This window comes from Coenobita brevimanus, chromosome 60, assembly GCF_032717465.1.
Source record: "Coenobita brevimanus isolate Jiangsu-jjx chromosome 60, ASM3271746v2, whole genome shotgun sequence".
Lineage (NCBI taxonomy): Eukaryota > Metazoa > Arthropoda > Malacostraca > Decapoda > Coenobitidae > Coenobita > Coenobita brevimanus.
The window spans coordinates 31,462,812-31,480,962 of NC_137013.1; the positions used below are offsets into that span (position 1 = coordinate 31,462,812).

The following is an 18,151-nucleotide window of genomic DNA, read 5'->3' on the forward strand; positions in this document are numbered from 1 at the left end:
TCACTTGGTACTGGATAACCTGTCTGCTCTCTTGCTGGTATCGTGACCCACAGTTGCCAACTCATTACTTTCGACAAGGAGCAGGGAAGCTCCTTGCGCGTCCTGTGAGGATATTCGCGCTGTAACTGACTTTTTTAAAAATATTTGCCAAAAATCAGTTATTAGTCCTAGAATATTATAATTACATTTGCATATGGCACATAACTTCAGCTTTCTCCTGGGATGTTTGTTGAGCTTTCGTCGAGTACCGTAGGACTTGTGGAGACTTCTGAAGTTGGGTAACGAATTCTCTACTTTACACTTCCCGACACCCCGTAATATGATTACCACAGCCTGATATTATCAATAGAAACACTATTCTATGATTTTCAAGTAGTTTGGAATTCATACACACACACACACACACACACACACACACACACACAAAAATGAAAGCAATGAAAATTACGAGCGCGTACGAGCTTCCCACTTGTGCTTGTTCCCCGCTGGTATTCTGTCATTTATTATTCAGGAAGACACTCACACTTTATATTCCTATTACTTTATTACACTTATATATATCTATCTATCTATATACCTAGGCTGCTTCCCCCAAGGAAAGGGAGGTAGCCGAGACAGGACGACTCACTCTCCATTTACTCATCCATTCAAACACATTCATTCGCATCTTAGCCCCAAAGGGGAGAACGGACAGATCCTCACCGCATCACACTGCACAAGGGTCAACTGCGCAATGCAATCAGTGACATCCGCAGCAGGGCCCGACAGCAGAACTGGTTTACCCCTGCCACATCATAACAGACCCATCCCCTTACCCGCACCTGACCTGACTAGCTGATCAGTCCAAATGCGGGAGAATATCCCCTCAGGGCTGCGTCATCACTTATTCATTCACAATTTCTCTCCATTTATTTCTGTCACGCACAGCCACTCTTCCTTGCTCAACAGACATCCCTCTCACATCCAGCGCTCTCTTCACACTGTCCATCCATCCTATTCGTGGTCTCCCTCTCAGCCTTACACCTCTCACATCAGATCTAGTTATCTTTTTCACCAATCGTTCATTATCCATTCTCTCCATATGCCCAAACCATTGCAACACCCTCTGCTCAACTCTACCAGCCATCTCCTGAACAACTCCAGTTCTCCTTCGCACTTCATCATTTCGCACTCGATCCATACGCGTCACTCCACACATACTCCTCAGACATCTCATCTCCATTACATTCAAACTTTTCCTCTCTGCTACACCCACATTCCATGTTTCAGCCCCATATAATGCAGTCGGTACCACAACACCCTCATACAGCCTTCTCTTTACATCCATTCTAAGCGAATGACATTTAAACACTTTTTTCATTCCTCCCAGCACCTTTCCTACTTCATTTATTCTAAACTTCACTTCTGCATCTATTCTTCCATCCACAGCAACATGTGACCCTAGATATTTAAAACAATCTACCTCCTCAAGCAACTCACCATTCAAAACTATATTCATCCCCCTACCATCTATCAACCTCATACACTTCATCACTTTACTCTTATTTTCATTTACTTTCAATTTCCTCCTTCCACACACCCTTCCAAACTCCTCTACCAACTGTCTCAATCTCTCCTCTGAATCAGTCACCAGTGCAGTATCATCTGCAAACAGTAGCTGCTTCAGACTCCACTCTCCTCCATCAACATTTACCAGACTCAGACCACCTAAAACTCTTGCATTCACCTCCCTTACAACACCATCCATGTAAATATTAAACAACCAAGGCGACATCACACATCCCTGTCGCAGCCCCACTCTCACGGGAAACCAATCACTCACAGCATTTCCTACTCTTACACACGCTCTACTATTTACATAAAAACTTTTCACCCCTTTTAGTAACCTACCATCAAGTCCATACAATCTTAAAACAGTCCACAAAGCCTCCCTATCAATTCTATCATACGCTTTCTCTAAATCCATAAATGCCCAAAACACATCCTTGCCTTTCGCTAAATACTTTTCACACACTTGTCTCACAGCAAACACCTGATCAACGCATCCCCTCCCTCTCCTAAAGCCACACTGCTCATCACTAATGACTCCCTCTGTACCCTCTCTAACTCTCATAATTAACACTCTACCAAACACTTTACCTACAACACTCAACAGACTTATACCCCTAAAGCTAGTACATTCATACTTATCACCCTTGCCTTTATACAACGGGACCACACAAGCACTTGCCCAGTCAATTGGCACCATACCTTTCTCAAAGCACACATTCAACAATCTTACTAACCAGTCAACAATAGTCACTCCACCACCCTTCAGGCATTCCACAGCACACCCATCCATACCTGCAGCTTTCCCTGTTTTCATATCCTTTACTGCCTTCTCCACTTCTTCCTTCGTGATCAAAGAATCATTCAACTCTCCCAACACATTTATTCCTTGCACCCTTCCATCCGCCACAATCTCAGCCACCCTTTCCTCCTCTACATTTAACAATCTTTCAAAATACTCTGCCCATCTCTTCCTTACTGCATCCATCTCAATTAACATCCTTCCATCCTCTGCTTTTACTCGTTCTTCCTTCCCAGACTCTCCCTTTCGCACCCTTTTCACCTCCTTCCAAAACATTTTCTTATTCTGTTGAAAATTCTCTGTCAGCCGCCTACCCCACCTCTCATCTGCCGCCACTTTAGCATCACGCACAGCCCTTCTCGCTCTATTCCTCTTTTCCTTATACCTTTCATATGACATCTCATCCTTCCTCTGCAGCCACACTTCATATGCCCGTCTCTTCTCAGCCACAGCCATACTTACTTCCTCGCACCACCATTCACTTCCTTTTCTTACACCACCACCCACACGTCTCACACCACACACCTCTTCTGCATGCCCCACCACAGCACTCTTAAACAACTGCCATTCCTCCTCCACGCTGCCATTTTCCCGATCTTTCACTGCGTTCCACTCATCTTTCAATTTCTCCTGATACTCTATCTTTTTCTCTCTTTTATCCAACTCACTCACTTTCAAAACCTCCCTGCCACACCTAACCCTCCTAGCTCTCACCCATCTCTTACCTACTCTTAACTTTCCCTCCACCAGGTAGTGGTCAGACATACCTCCACCCTTCCCTCTCAGAAATCTCACATCCAACAATCTTCCTATTACATTCCTAGACACAACCACATAGTCCATCAAGGCTCTATCAACAACCCTTCCACCCTCCTGTCTCACCCATGTATACTTATAAATATCTTTCTTCTCAAACAGCGTATTCCCAATCACCATCTCTCGCTCAACACACATCGCTATCATTCGTTCCCCATTTTCATTTCTTCCAGGCACACCATGCATACCAACTACGCCTTCAACTGCTACATTTCCCACTCTAGCATTCAGATCTCCCATCATTACCACATTCACATTCGCTCCAAAACTCTGCAGACACTCATCAACATCATTCCAGAAAGACTCCCTCTCTTGTTCATCCCTTTCACTACCAGGCCCATATGCACTCACAAACACCCACAACTCACGTTCAAATTTCGCTTTCACCCACATCAGTCTCGATGACACCTCCTTCCATTCAATCACACACTGCTGTACTTCCGGACTCACTAACAAGGCCACACCTTCTCTTGCCCTTCCTCTATCAACACCTGACAATCTTCCATTCACACTTCCAAACATAGATTCCCCCTTCCCCTTCATCTTCGTTTCACTCAAAGCTAACACATCCAACTTTCTTCTCACAAACATTCTCCCAATCTCCTCCCTTTTAGCCTCAATTGTACTACATCCACGCACATTCATAGACCCAATCTTCAGGGTACGGGGATAACTCCATCCCCCATCCCTTTCTCTGGCCTGTCTCTTTTTAGGAACTAAAAAACAGAGGAGGGGGTCCCTAGTCCCCTCACCCCGCCCCTTTTAGTTGCCTTTTACGACACGCAGGGAATACGGTGGCAGTATTCTTCCTAACACAACCTGGCCGCAGAGTAGTAGTACCACCCCATAGTGCGGCCAGGTTGTGTCCCCCCCGCCACAGGGGGGGTATTTATCCATAAGTTTCCTTCAGTAACAGTAGTTTATTTTCACTCCAAACATTACCTTTCTCGTTCAGTAAACTAGCATAGAGAGCAAAGCTTTGACTGTCATTACTCCAAGTATTTGTACTCATATTCTTATATTAGTAATTATTTACATTTCTATTTTATTTACACTATGTTATGCACTGTCATTTCCAGTAAATAAGGGCTCCTTTCCGTTGGAGCCAGGATGAACTTGGGACACTGAAGCACTTGTAGTTTATCACCATTTCCTCCACTGGCTCATCACACGATTCACCAGAAAGATTGTAGTCACTGTCCATCATTATCATGGATAAATTAGCCAGTTCACGCTCCACAGCAGAGTCATTTAGTCCTTTACCCCTTCCCACACAAGGTTTAGTAGGGGTAGAGGTCACAGGGCCCTCTAGAAGCGGCGGAAATGGAGGGGCGCGAGTGCTACGTGCTTTCATCTCAAGAAACAACACTGAACTAAATGACGAGGCAGATGTGGGGCCGCTAAGGGTTGACAACGTCAGCGTGGTGACACCTGCTAATTTATATGCTGTGAAATGATTGGCAGGAAATTAGGTAGTTCCAGGTGAATGTAAAAATCACTTAGGCCTCTCCCTTCCTTTCTTATATACAGTAGAAGTCCGATTTTTCGGCATCTATGGGACCAGGCAAGTGCCGAAATATCAAAATTGCTGAATTATCGAAAACCCTACCCACTCAGTACCTTATATGTTTCGGTGAACACTATCATCATTACTCATATCATTACAAATGTGTTTGGAGAGAGTACTGCATACTGTTTGATACTGTACAATACTGTAATGAATACAGTACTGTACAGTACATGAATATGAAAAATAAAGAAATTAGTGAACATACTGTATATAAATGTAATGGTACAGTAGGCCTACAAGTTCACATGCACTTACCTAAACTTATAGTAGGTTCCTTATTTACATATGTACAATAGAAGGGGTTGATTGGAGTCTGCTACTGCTGGAAGAAGTCCCCAGCACACTCGAATAGTAATTTCAGAGGTATTTCGGTACGAAGTTCACAAAGCACACAGAAGAATCAAGAGAAGTCGGCAGCAGCACGGCAACAACTCGGAAGAATGGTGAAACAGATTCTCTTTCCCATGCTAGACTCACTACATGTTTGTCCTCTCTTTATGCTATAGGAGATAGAGCTAGCCTCTGAGCTTCATGGCAGTGGTAGACTCGTTCCATCACTTTCACTATCTCACTCACTAAGGCGGGTAAAGGCGGGTAGCTAGCTGGCGAGCCTCATGGAGAATTTCAAGACTGATGAAAAAAATCGGAGAATCTGCCGAACGATCGGAGATTTTCGTAAATGGGACTATTTCTCAAAACTGCCGAAATGTCAGATTTGCCGGGGAATTGGATGCCGAAATATTGGACTTTTACTGTACTGTATATTTTTATTACGAAAATATTTCAAGGGGAAATTACAAGTGAAAATTAGCGAACAAGTGCACGTGGGGTGTTGCCAGGTGATAATTAGCCAACTCCAGGTGTATGGCACTATCAGTTACCTTATTTTTTTTTTTTGGTATATATTATTTTGTATAAGAATAGGGCATAGGGCGTATTTCAATGGATGAAATCAGTGGAAAATTCCGGGGAAGATTTGCTTAGCGCAGCGCGGCCGGGCAGGCGAGAGGAGAGGGTAATGGAGGGGAGTCAAGAACGGGGATAAATGGCTAAATTGTCAACAGTGGATGGGAGTACAGATGACATCAGCAGTTCTGACTATTGTTGGACACTGGCAGTACTGATAGATGATACAAGCCACCACTTGAAAGCCCGGGAGAATTCAAAATAGCACAGAATCGCAAAAGTGATTCCCCCCAGTATGATCCATTGCGCCCGAGCGTCACGAAAGTGATGCCCTGCGGTTAAGGGGTTAATGATGCCAAAAACGTCAATGAGTATAATCGCAGCCATACCCATGTGATGACAAACGCGTCATTGTGTACAGAGGGGTCAATGTGCTACCGTAATTTATTTGTTCACCTCAGCCTGCTATTTCTCTAGCAGCCTTTCTTAGAACTCAACAGAACCAGTCAGCTCTTGATTTTTGTTTTTTATTTACAACCAATCAGAGCACTCTAACTCGTGTGGCATAAAACAGCAAGGTCATGTCATGTAACTGGAACCATTTCTTAAACAACAAGGATCTGTGAGGACTTGGAGGCTAATTTACAGATGGTCAGGTAGCTATGAAGTTAAATATAAACATTATGGGGGCCTGGGAAGTGATGCCCCCTCAGTTAGGCTTCCATGCATACATAAAGTCTCTTATTTGACTGCCAAGGTCTTAGTCAGATTGAATGGGATCTGGGTAAGTTAATGCCCAGCACCCTGTCATAAATGCCAGGAAACTTATTATTTTAGATTATTATTACATGGCTTACTGTAAGCCTCCTGTTTCTTCTGTAGGAGAGGGGTTAAAACAAAAAAGTTTGTAATTTTACTGAAAGGATTAAGATGATGAAAAATAAAGATACAGTACTTTTCTACCACTACAGCTGCAGCAGAGAGTAGCAAGGTGGTTCCATCACAACAGCAGCAACAGCAGAAGGAGGGTGGAGAGGAGGAGGAGGAAGAGGAACTGGAGTGTGCTGTGTGTTTGCAGAAATGTGTCCACCCAGTGCGTCTTCCCTGCTCCCACATCTTCTGTTTCCTCTGTGTTAAGGTGATTCTTACAAGCTGCACCACTGCACACCTTAGTTTGCATGATGGTTTTGTTTTCAAAATATATCTGCTATTGAAAGCTCTAATCGTATGGAAGTACAGTAATCTCTCAGTTATCGAGACGACCATTACCCGGACCATCCATTATCCGTACACCGTGATCTGGCTGTACTAAACCATTAATCGAACATTTTTTTCCCACTGTCTGGATAAAATTCTAGCATCTGATTGGAAATCTTGGTCACGTGAAAAAAAATCCGTCTGGCCGGGTAGTTCATCCACTGACCGCTAGAGACACCCTCAGTCGTTCTTATTTCCTGCGCAGCTCCTGAACTGTAAACAGCTCCTCTCAGTCTCTTGTTATGGTGGCTCTCACATTGTGGTTTTTGTAGTAGTTTCCTACCTGCTTCAAGCCTTGCCATTCCTTCCAGACCTCTTCCTAGGGTGTGTGATGATTGCCCCTTCACCAGGGAAAAGGAAGAGGGTAGTGATGACTTTGGAGAAGTAGGAGATCATGGGTAAGATTGATGCGGGATGGTCGAATCACGAATGTTGACTTTCATTTTATTCTGGCTTACCTTACTGTACCATGATTTTATTCCATTCTGCCTTCATGCTTTGTGTGCCCACCAGGGCATGTAGTACGGTATGTTTCGGTATGAAATTTCTGTACAGGACAGTTATTTTAAGGCTATAAGTGCGGTTTCATGTTACGGTTTGTAATATTTTACCAAGTACAGAATGGTACGAAAATTCGAATTTTCTTTCCCTACTTAAATTGTACCATTTCAAACTTAGCAGAGTGGCTGCATGATGTGACTTCATTAGCTGGGTTGCATGGGTCACTGGATGGCATTGTCAGCCTGGGTGCTTGGGTGTGGGTGTGGGAGTGGACTGAGGCCCTTGAGGGTTATCATGAGGTCAGTGAGGTGATTGAGGTCACAACAAGGTGAGGTCTAATGTGGTGGCGGCATGATATAGCAGATTTTCACCTCCTCAGTTCCTCACTATAGTCACGGTGCAAGACTCTGAGGTTGTCATTATCATACCCTGGCAACCTAACATTCAAAAGTGCGTCTCACTTCATGTATAACATGAGCCGCAAGTGATTCGTGTATAATATATTTGGGTATAATAATATTCATGTATAATATATTCGTGCATAATGATATGATTCGTGTACTACATGAAACGAAATCGGACGCACTTTTGAATGCCAGGGTACGATAATGACAACCTCATAGTCATGCACCACGACTGTAACACTCAATTCATCTCCAGAATTCAGTGATTTCACTTCAGATGCTCCTGGCCTCCTGCTAACAAGACTACGGATGACTGTTCTTAGATCCTGGGCCACATAATCATAGGATAAGCATTAAAATTATATTGTATGTGTGTGTGTGTGCCTGTGTATTTACCTAGTTGTGATATACAGGAAATGAGCTATGCTCATGGGGTCCCGTCTGTTTCTCAATAAGTCAAATTTAGCTTTAAACTCGTTTAAGTTTTTAGACTGGACGATCTCTTTGTCCAGGCTGTTCCACAGGTCTGTACATCTATAAGGAAAACTATATTTCTTGATATCCTTCAAGCAGCTTGGTTTCTTCAGTTTCATTCCGTGTCCTCTTGTTACGCTCTTATCTCATAAAAACAGATCTTCTTTGTCAACTTTATCTACTCCCACCATGGTCTTGAACACTACAATCATGTCGCCTCTCTTTCTTCTTTCTTCAAAGGAAGGCAAATCCAGCTTTTCCAGCCTCTCTCTGTACGACAGATCTGCCATACTGGGGACCATTTTGGTTACTGTTCTTTGTATTCTCTCAATCTTGTTTATATCTTTCTTTTTGTGTGGGGACCACACTACTGCTGCATATTCTAACCTGGGGCGAATCATGGCCACTATCAATTTTTTCATCATCTCCTCATCCATGTAATGAAAAGCTACTCTTATATTAGTCAGGAGTTTATACGTCTCTCTAACTGCCTTGTTAATGTGCTTTTCAGGTGACAAACTGCCCTGGACCAGCACTCCCAAATCTGTCTCTTCTCTCACTTTTGTGATTGGTTCATTACCAATCAAATAATTCAATGATGGCCTCTTGGTACTTTTACCCATTTCCAATATTTTGCATTTCTTTGCATTAAATTTCATTTCCCACATCTGGCTCCAGTCGTGTATCCAATCCAGATCCTCCTGCAGCATTTTACAATCCTCCTCAACCTCTACCCTCCTCAAGATCTTTGCATCATCAGCAAACAGACTTGCATAACTGTTCACTCCATCTACCATATCATTTACGTAAATCAGGAACATTACTGGCGCCAACACCGAGCCCTGTGGGACTCCACTTGTTACTTCCCTCCATCCAGACATCCTATCCTTTATTACTGTCCTCATTTGTCTGTCTCTCAAAAAGTCTCCCATCCATTCTAGGAGGTTCCCCTTCAGTCCTCCTATATGCTCTAGGTTCCACATTAGTCTCTTACGGGGTACCTTGTCGAAGGCCTTCTCCAAATCTAAATACAGGTACACACAATCCACCCAACCATTTCTCTCCTGAAGCACGTCAATCACTCTTGAGTAAAAACTCAACAAGTTGGAAACACATGACCTTCCATGTCTAGCTCCAAACTGACTCTCAGCCAAAATATTAATCTCTTCCAGATATTTTATCCATCTATCTTTCAGAATTCTTTTGCACAATTTTGCGACCATGCTGGTTAGGGACACTGGTCTATAATTCAGGAGTTCTTCCCTGTTTCCTCCCTTATAAATTGGTACCACATTTGCCCTCTTTCATTCTTGAGGCACTTTCCCCTCTTCCAGAGAACACACAGTTAAACTGTGAATGTTATCCACCAGTTGTTTTCTGCATTCCTTCAGTACCCAATTAGATTCCATCTGGTCCTGGGGCTTTCATTACATCTTGAGTTTCCAGTAATTTATACACTTCCTGTACTTCCACTTTTATATCTTTTATCACTACATTTCTAGTCACTCCCTCCCCTTACACAAACTTCTTTTCATTCGTGAAAACTAATTGGAAACATTTGTTCATTATTTCTGCTTACATTGCTGCATCTTTATAGACCTCTCCTTCTGCTTTCAGTTTGGTGATTCCTTCCTTTTGTTTCAGTTTGCCATTGACAAATCTATAAAACAGTTTGGGTTCATCCATACATTTATCTATTATACCTTTTTCAAAATTCCTTTCTTCCTCTCTACGTATTCATGTGTATTCATTTCTAGTTCAATTATATTCTTCCTTTGTTCTGTTGTTACCTCTCTTCAATTGTTCCACGCTGTGTCTGTCTCTTTTTTTGCCATCATACACCTTCAATTAAACCACTCCTTTTTCCTGTTTTCTTTCCACCTTACTCTTGGCACAAATTTTTCCACTTCCGAATTATAGAGGCCTAGAAAAATATCCCACTTCCTCTGTATCTCTCTTGTTTCTCTGAATTTTCTCCAATCTGCAGTTTTGAAAAATTTTCTCAATCCTGTAAAGTTTGTTTTCCCAAAGTTGTATCTTCCCTGCCTATAAAGCTCGTCTCCTGGCTCCACGTTCCCTGTTATCATCTGGAACTCAGTGACCACATGATCACTTTTTCCAACAGGACACAGATATTTCAGGGATTCTATTACATCGGGTTCTTTGGTAAACAGTGAGTCTAGTCTTACTGGTGTGTCCTCACCTCGGAACTGTGTCTCTTCTTTGACCATTTGCGTCATCACATTGTTCATTGTTATATTTAATAATATAGTGCCCCACGAATCTTCGCTGGCTTCTGAGTCCCATTCCTCCCAGTCCACCTCTTTACAATTGAAGTCACCCATTAAAATTATATTGTTGCTTTTTGCAATAATTTTCTATAAATAACTAGTCATATCTTACAACATTTCCTGGTATTCATCATCACTCCATGCTCTTGTCTTAGGAGGAACATACACTACTGCCATATCTCTCCTGTTATTCTCTCCAGTTTCTAATTTCATATTTATCACTTCAGCCCTGTCTTCTCCCATTTCCACTGTATCTACATTTATGTTTTTCTTCACTGCTATCATCATTCCTCCTCCCGTTTTTTCTTTTCTGTCGCTTCTCCACAGTTTGTATTTACCATCTCCCATATGAACATCAATATCTTCTCTTAATTTGGTCTCTTCAAAGTACATAACATCAGGCTCATGTACCCTAAAAAAATCGTTTATTTCTAGCCTTGCCGATATTAACCATCAACATTAGTATATGCCACCTTCCAATTATTTTTGATGTTTTTTATATCCTCATTTCTCCTTCTCTGCCAGTACCACTTCCTTAATTTCTGATCCATGACTCTCCAATAAAACACGTGTCTTCTCTTCCTCCGTTCTCTGTTCGTTTTTTACCTTTGCTTGCTGTAGTAACTCCATTATTTTAGCCCTTTTTTCCTCATTTGCATCTCTCCTTATCCAAACATTTTTTAACCCTTTCTTGTCTGATAATTTCCATGTTCTACTGATAATTCATTTACTGTTGCCTGAGACTTAAACTTTACCTTCAATGGCCTTGCCCCTCCTTCCTCATACTTTCCTTACCTAAACACCTCTTCAAACTCATCTTGAGCTTTGTTGTATTCCTCCATGACTTCTGATATTATTTCTTTAACTTTACTCAGTTCTTCTCTTTCTGATCTTATTGTCATACTTTTTTCTTTAGCTCCTGAAATTATTACACATTTTTTCTTATCTGCTACATTCCTGACTAAAGATTCTCTACATCTCAGCACCCTAACCACTTCCCTCTCTACCTTTTCCTTGCATTGTTATTCTGTAATCTCTTTCAAGTTTACGTTTCTCTCTTCCTGAATTTTCTTCCACCCCTTATGTTGCTCCTTGATTTATTTAATGTGCTCGTCCTGTAATCTTGATTTAGATTCATACTCATCTAGTTTGCTTTTCATCCTGTCTCTTCTTCCAACATCTTATTCTCCCTCTTAAGCTGTTTTATTTCATTTGAGGCTGATTCATTGCTCACTTTTAATTCAGTAACTTCTCCTTCTTGTTCGTCACTATGTGTACAAGTTTTTTCCAGTGTATTTTGAAGACTTTTGATCTCGTTTTCCTGCTCTATAGGCCGTTCCTGTAACTCCTTAATTGCTGCCCATACCTTTTTTATCTCCTGGACATTCCTCTCCTCTGTTTTCTCTACACCTGCTATTCTTGTTTGGTTCAGCTTAATTACCATTTGCCACATCCTCTTCAGAAAAGCCCTCAAACTCTCTCTCTCCGATTGTAAACAATGCACCGTCCCTTTCCGCCATGAATCAACCATGTGGAGAGTTTCTATTTTCACTGTAGAAGCTGCAGTTAAGGAGAAAAGAAAGCTTTTCCGGGAATGGAAGAAGGGTGGTAGCAAGGAGGAATACTTGGCTGCCAAGCGTAGGGTTAGAAGAGAGGTATACAGGACGAAGTCTGAGTCACAGAGACTTTTACTTGATAACCTAAATCATGGGGAAAGGAGAAATATGATATTTAAGGTGGCAGATCAGATGAAGAGGGATAATTGGGATATTATAGGTGAGCAGTGTGTGAAGAATGATGAAGGAAGGGTAGTGGTGAACAGTGAGGATATTAAAGATGCATGGAGAGATCATTATAGGTGGTTGTTGAATGAGGAGTTTGACAGGGACAGGGAAGGTTTGGAGCCAGCAGATCCAGTGTTTGGCCCTTGGCCTTTGATTGATGCTGCTACTGTGAGTGAGGCAATAGGCAAGATGAAGGTGGGGAAGGCAGCAGGTGTGTCTGGGTTGACTGCCGAAATGTTGAAGGCCTCAGGACATATAGGGGTGAGGTTAGTCACTGACCTGATAAATATGATTATTAATGAGGATGTTGTCCCAGATAATTGGCTGAAGAGTGTAATAGTAAATGTGTATAAAGCAAAGGGTGATGCCCTGGAAAGAGGAAATTATAGAGGTATAAAGCTTTTAGGTCAGATAATGAAGGTAATGGAGAGTTTTAGAAGGTATGATTAGAGAAAGAGTGAATATTGATGCGATGCAGTATGGGTTTATGCTAGGTAGGGGGACCACTGATGCTATATTCATTGTTCGACAGCATCGGGAAAAATATATTGGTAAGAGAAGGGATCTGTATTTTGTTTTTGTTGATTTGAAAAAGGCCTTTGACAGAGTCCCTAGAGAGGTGGTGAAGTGGGCAATGAGAAAGCATGGCTTGGAGGATTGGCTGGTTAGGGTGGTTATGGCTATGTATGTGGGTGCTCGCACCCAGGTAAGAGTGAATGGAGATTTGAGTGATGAATTTTCCGTGAATGTTGGTGTGCATCGGGGGTCAGTTTTGAGTCCCATGTTGTTTATCATGGTACTTGAAGCCCTCTCACATGACTTTAGAAACGGTCTCCCGTGGGAGATGTTGTATGCTGATGATTTGATGTTGATTGCAGAAAACGTAAGGGAGGCGAAGGAAAGGTTTAGGAAGTGGAGAGATGGTATGGTGCACAAGGGCTTAAGGGTAAATTCAGATAAAACAAAAGTGATGATATCTAGGGTTGGTGGTGGTACTGTCAAAGACAAGGGAAAGTGGCCATGCGCAGTTTGCCACAAGGGCGTGGGAAGTAATTCCATCTTGTGCGGTGTTTGTGATAAATGGGTGCACAAGAGATGTAGTGGTATCAGAGGTAGACTGCGAGATAATGCTGATTTTATATGTACGGCATTTCGGGGAGAGCAGATGGAGATTGTTAGACGTGAAAGGATTGAACTTGCTGGTGAATCTCTTGAGTGTGTGGAAGAGTTTTGTTATTTGGGAGACATGTTGTGTGCTGGAGGTGGGGCTGGAGCTAGCTCTGTGGCTAGGGTGAGAAGTGGTTGGAAGAAGTTCAGGGAGCTCTTGCCTCTCCTGACATTGCTGGGTGGTAACCATATAACCAAATTTTGGCACCTGGTGGTTTAGTGGGTAATTATTGCGCTCCAGTCGGATTGAGCTGGTGAAGGCTTATATCCAAGGGGTGGTTGTGGTTGATTGTTCGTGTAATGCCACTCAGGGATGAGTGAGGCTGGTCACTCTCATCTTGAATGTTGGGACCAACTGCCTAGCCCCGGGCTCCTACGCTCCTCATGGGGCAATGTAGGATTGGATGATAGATAGATATTATTATTATTATTATTATTATTTGTGAAGAAGTGTTGTGGTGTGAATGTGGATGTGGTAGGAAGCGTTAGGAGAAACACATTAAGGTGGTTTGGCCATGTGGAGAGGATGGAGAGTGAGAGACTGACAAGGAGAGTGTATGTGAGTGAAGTGCAGAGGGGGAGAGGGAGGGGGAGGCCTAGGATGAGGTGAAGGTATGTGAGAGAGGGGGATGTGAGCTGGGAACAGGGCAGTGAAATGGCAGGAGACAGAGTGTTATGGAGGCGATTTGTTTGTGGCCACCCCTTTCAAGGTTAAGGTGTCTTGCAATAAATAGATTATTATTACTATTATTATTTATTATTATTATTATTATTACAGTCAATCCTCGTAAATCGCGTGTTCATAAAGCACGGATTCGTAAATCACGGCTAAGTGGCCATCAGACTGCCAGCAACCTTAAATCACTGTTAAGTCATGAAAATCACGGACCTAGGCATCCAAGTGGGCCTTTTCCGAGGAGAACCGTAAACCGCAGCATTCAAACTGAAAATCGTGACCCAACAACCAATCACCACGCGTCCCTGGTGGCAAGTGTGCATACTAGTGCCACCATGTTGTTGTTGTTCTTGTCCCATTAGTCCACACACTGCAGACCGTCACTGTGGAGTACAAGAGCTACCTGCCTTTTTTGTACAACTTTCCCCCACCTCCAACCTGCCATGGCCCCTCCCGACCCCCTGATGAAGCACTCTAAGCAGTATGGTGTCAAGAAGCTGCCGCCATTGTTGAACAGTCAACATTCGGAGCTCATTTGTCGTGTTGAGAAGGGAGAGAAGTTTTCAGAGCTGACGAAAGAGTCTGGGAAGAATGAGTGCTGAGAGGTTCTAAGTTCTTCCCAATACCACCCCAGTCCATTCACGTAAGCAATTTCGTCATAGGATTAAGGTGAGATCTCTTAACATTGCTTATTACTATTTAATACATGCACTGAGTATTTTGCCAAATTTCTGTGTTTGTGTTTGATGGTGCCTAGATAGATGTAGGTAGGGTGCTATGGGGGCAAGTTGGCCAAAGTCCAGACTCATGTTAATTTTTCACATGAGTTATTATTCATAAATCACAGAATTCGTAAATCACGTCAGTGGTCCAGACTCAAATTGCCGCGATTTCCAAGGATTGAATTTATTATTATTACTATTTTGTGGTAGGTGGGGGCACTCACCATCCACTCGTTCGATGTAGTGCTGCTGTCTGGTGTCTGCCCTTTCCTCTCCTCCCTCCATTCCTTCCTTCCTCTTCTGTCTTTCTTAACTTCATTCTTTCCTTGTCCTTCTGCCTATGGGTGACTTTACACTCCCTCTTTTATCTTTCTTTCCTTCATTCTTTCCTGTTCCTTCTGACTATTGGTGACTCTACACTGTGTGACAAGCTGAATGGTTTCCTGTACACCAGGAAACTATTTACTACCCTGGGTTTTAACCATATAACCAAATTATGGCACCTGGTGGTTTAGTGGGTAATTGTGGCGCTTCAATGTGATTGAGCCGATGGAGATTTATATCCAAGGGGTGGTTGGGGTTATTGCTCAAGTAATGCCACTCAGGGATGAATGAGGATGGTCACTCTCATCTTAAATGTCAAAGGACCAACTTGCCTAGCCCCGGGCTCCTTCGCTTCTCATGGGGCAACGTAGGATTGGATGATGGATGGATGGATGAATTATTACTATTATTATTATCGTTGTTGTTTTTACTGTATTATTATTATTATTATGTACGAATTGGGAGCCAGGGGAGAAGTCCATTATCTGGAAGGAGCCATTACCTGGACATGCTTTTGGCTCTGTTATGTCAGATAATCGAGGGATTACCGTATGCATTAGATCACAGAAGTTTCATTACTGACCTCTAATGCATTTCATAATGCATTTCATATTAGGCTGGAAATCAGCCTTCTACTGCCTTTTCAGTGTGTAATCTGATCTCTATCTAGACAACCAATATTCAAAAACATATAAATATCTGTAATTTTAATTATTGTTTCAAGCAATGCTTTTGTGTTAAGGAAACATCATATCAACAGGGTGTGGCCAACCAGAGCAAAAGATGTGCAATGTGCCGGCAGGAGATTCCAGCAGACTTCCTAGATCATCCAACACTGTTGGCAGCTGTGGAGGGAGAAAAGGAAGAGGTGCTTCCAGGGGGTTACCAGTGGTTCTATGAAGGTCGCAATGGTAGGTATATAGAGATTGGCAGATGTTGGATTTCATTGTTCTCTCTTTTGTGCAAATATCACCTTCATGCATTGTTGACTGATGTATCTGATACCCAGTTGGTAAAACTTTTCCTTCAAAAGAACATGCACATCAGATACCTTTCAAAGGATACAGCTAACAGACCTAGATTTAATGATGCAGTAGGGTGGTTGGCATACTATTACAGTACATCGTTGATGTAATGAACTAATTGGTACCAGATCCATGACGTTGAAGCTGATATTTCATTAAAGCTGAACACCATGATGTTCTGTGATTTCCCAGGCGTCGTGGCTTTTATCAAACAAAGATCATTAAATATAGAGCGAGCAAAGACCATTAACCTTCTTGCACATCGTAAATTTTCAATAAGTTTTGATTTCACGCACAGAACCAAAACCTCGCTCAAGCTGGCTCCACTCGCTCGGCAAGGGAAAAATTTCTATGGCCCAATTTACCCTCGGAAAGTGCATATATTGTTATAAATCGCTTCCCATCATCTTCGCTGATGTTTATACTATCATATAAGAAAAAAATAAAACATAAAACAGATGAAAAAATGTACAGAAACGAAGCCTGAATAAACCTAATTTTAGTGAAAACTAGCTTCTCAACTTCCCAACAGCACTGTGAAAAATTTTTCCCATGACACACAATTGCAAAGGACATGTCTGTATGCAGAATTTCACGATCTTTCATCTGTGAAAGTTTCAGCTTGATATATCCAATAGTTTTCAAGTAAATTGAAAAAAACTATGAAAACTGCCTAAAAAGTCTGATTTGTTTATTGTTTCGTATGTTGTTAGTGACACTGTAACAAATATATATGTAAATTCTATCCAGTTTTGTAGCCCAAAGATTAAGGAAGCCCATGATATAATTCACAGTGTTATAACCCTTATTGATATGGAGAAAATGAATTTTGAAAAGTTACGATGGGTTGCGTGCTGTGACAGCACCTACGCTCCGGTCTGTAGTTGCGATGGGTTGTGTGTGGTGACAGCACCTACAGTTCGGCCTGTAGTTGCGATGTGTTGCGCGCGGTGATAGCACCTATGCTCCGGCCTGTAGGCTGAGTATGTTCGTCTTTCATAACTTTTCCCCAATTTTTTTCTCACGTAGGTTACACTGCTTTACAAAAGGATGCATAAGAAATCATCAGCTTGATCAAGCTTTCTTCTGATTTTGATGCAACCTATACTTTACGAGTATTATGACAGAGAATAGCAATGAAATCCGCCACATTTTCCCTGTGAGAAATATATAGTAAACACACATTTTATGCCTTACAATACAACAGTATAAAAACTAGACAAATAAGCTTGTTACTCACATCCTCTAGCAGTGTTGTAGTGTTTCTTGAGAGGAGATGGAGTTGCAGAGAGGAGTTCAGGTACGATCACAGCCTTTGTGTGTGTGTGTGTGTGTGTGTGTGTGTGTGTCTGTCTGTCTGTGTGTCTGTCTATCTGTGTGTCTGTCTATCTGTATGTGTTTGTGTGTGTGTGTGTGTGTGTGTGTGGAGTGATGCCAATGGTGTCAGTTGTCATGGGAGTGATGGCTGTGGTGTCAGTTGTCATATGAGTGATGGCAGTGGTGTCAGGTGTCATAGGAGTGATGGCAGTGGTGTCAGTTGTCATAGGAGTGATGGCTGTGGTGTCAGTTGTCATAGGAGTGATGCCAGTGGTGTCAGTTGTCATAGGAGTGATGGCAGTGGTGTCAGTTGTCATGTACTCTTTCTCTGATAAGCCCTTGCGAGACATTGTAGGTTTAGTGTCGAAATAGGAGGGGAACGGTAAAAATTGGTTAGGAATTTTCAGATCTGGCTTTCTGTGAAAATATACAAGAAACACTTATACACCTTCTTCATAAGCGCACTGCACTATATGTAACACAATACCACTGTACACATGTAAGGTATGGACGGTGTGATATTAGCCAGACGCGGGTTTAAATGCTCAGCCACTTGCTCACACACCC

General features: G+C 42.3%; 1 protein-coding gene across 4 annotated transcripts in view; it reads left to right on the forward strand.

Annotated features, from left to right (window-relative positions):
- Nucleotides 1-18,151, forward strand: part of LOC145403021 (E3 ubiquitin-protein ligase rnf146-like) — a 98,034-nt gene that overhangs the window by 12,329 nt on the left and 67,554 nt on the right. For 3 of the 4 annotated variants that reach the window (XM_080274849.1, XM_080274853.1, XM_080274850.1), the window contains exons 2-3: nt 6,614-6,780; nt 16,003-16,153. In XM_080274849.1, coding sequence (XP_080130975.1) covers nt 6,614-6,780; nt 16,003-16,153 — 318 coding nt within the window. The remainder of the gene's footprint in view (nt 1-6,613; nt 6,781-16,002; nt 16,154-18,151) is intronic. The other variant, XM_080274852.1, reaches the window with a different exon arrangement.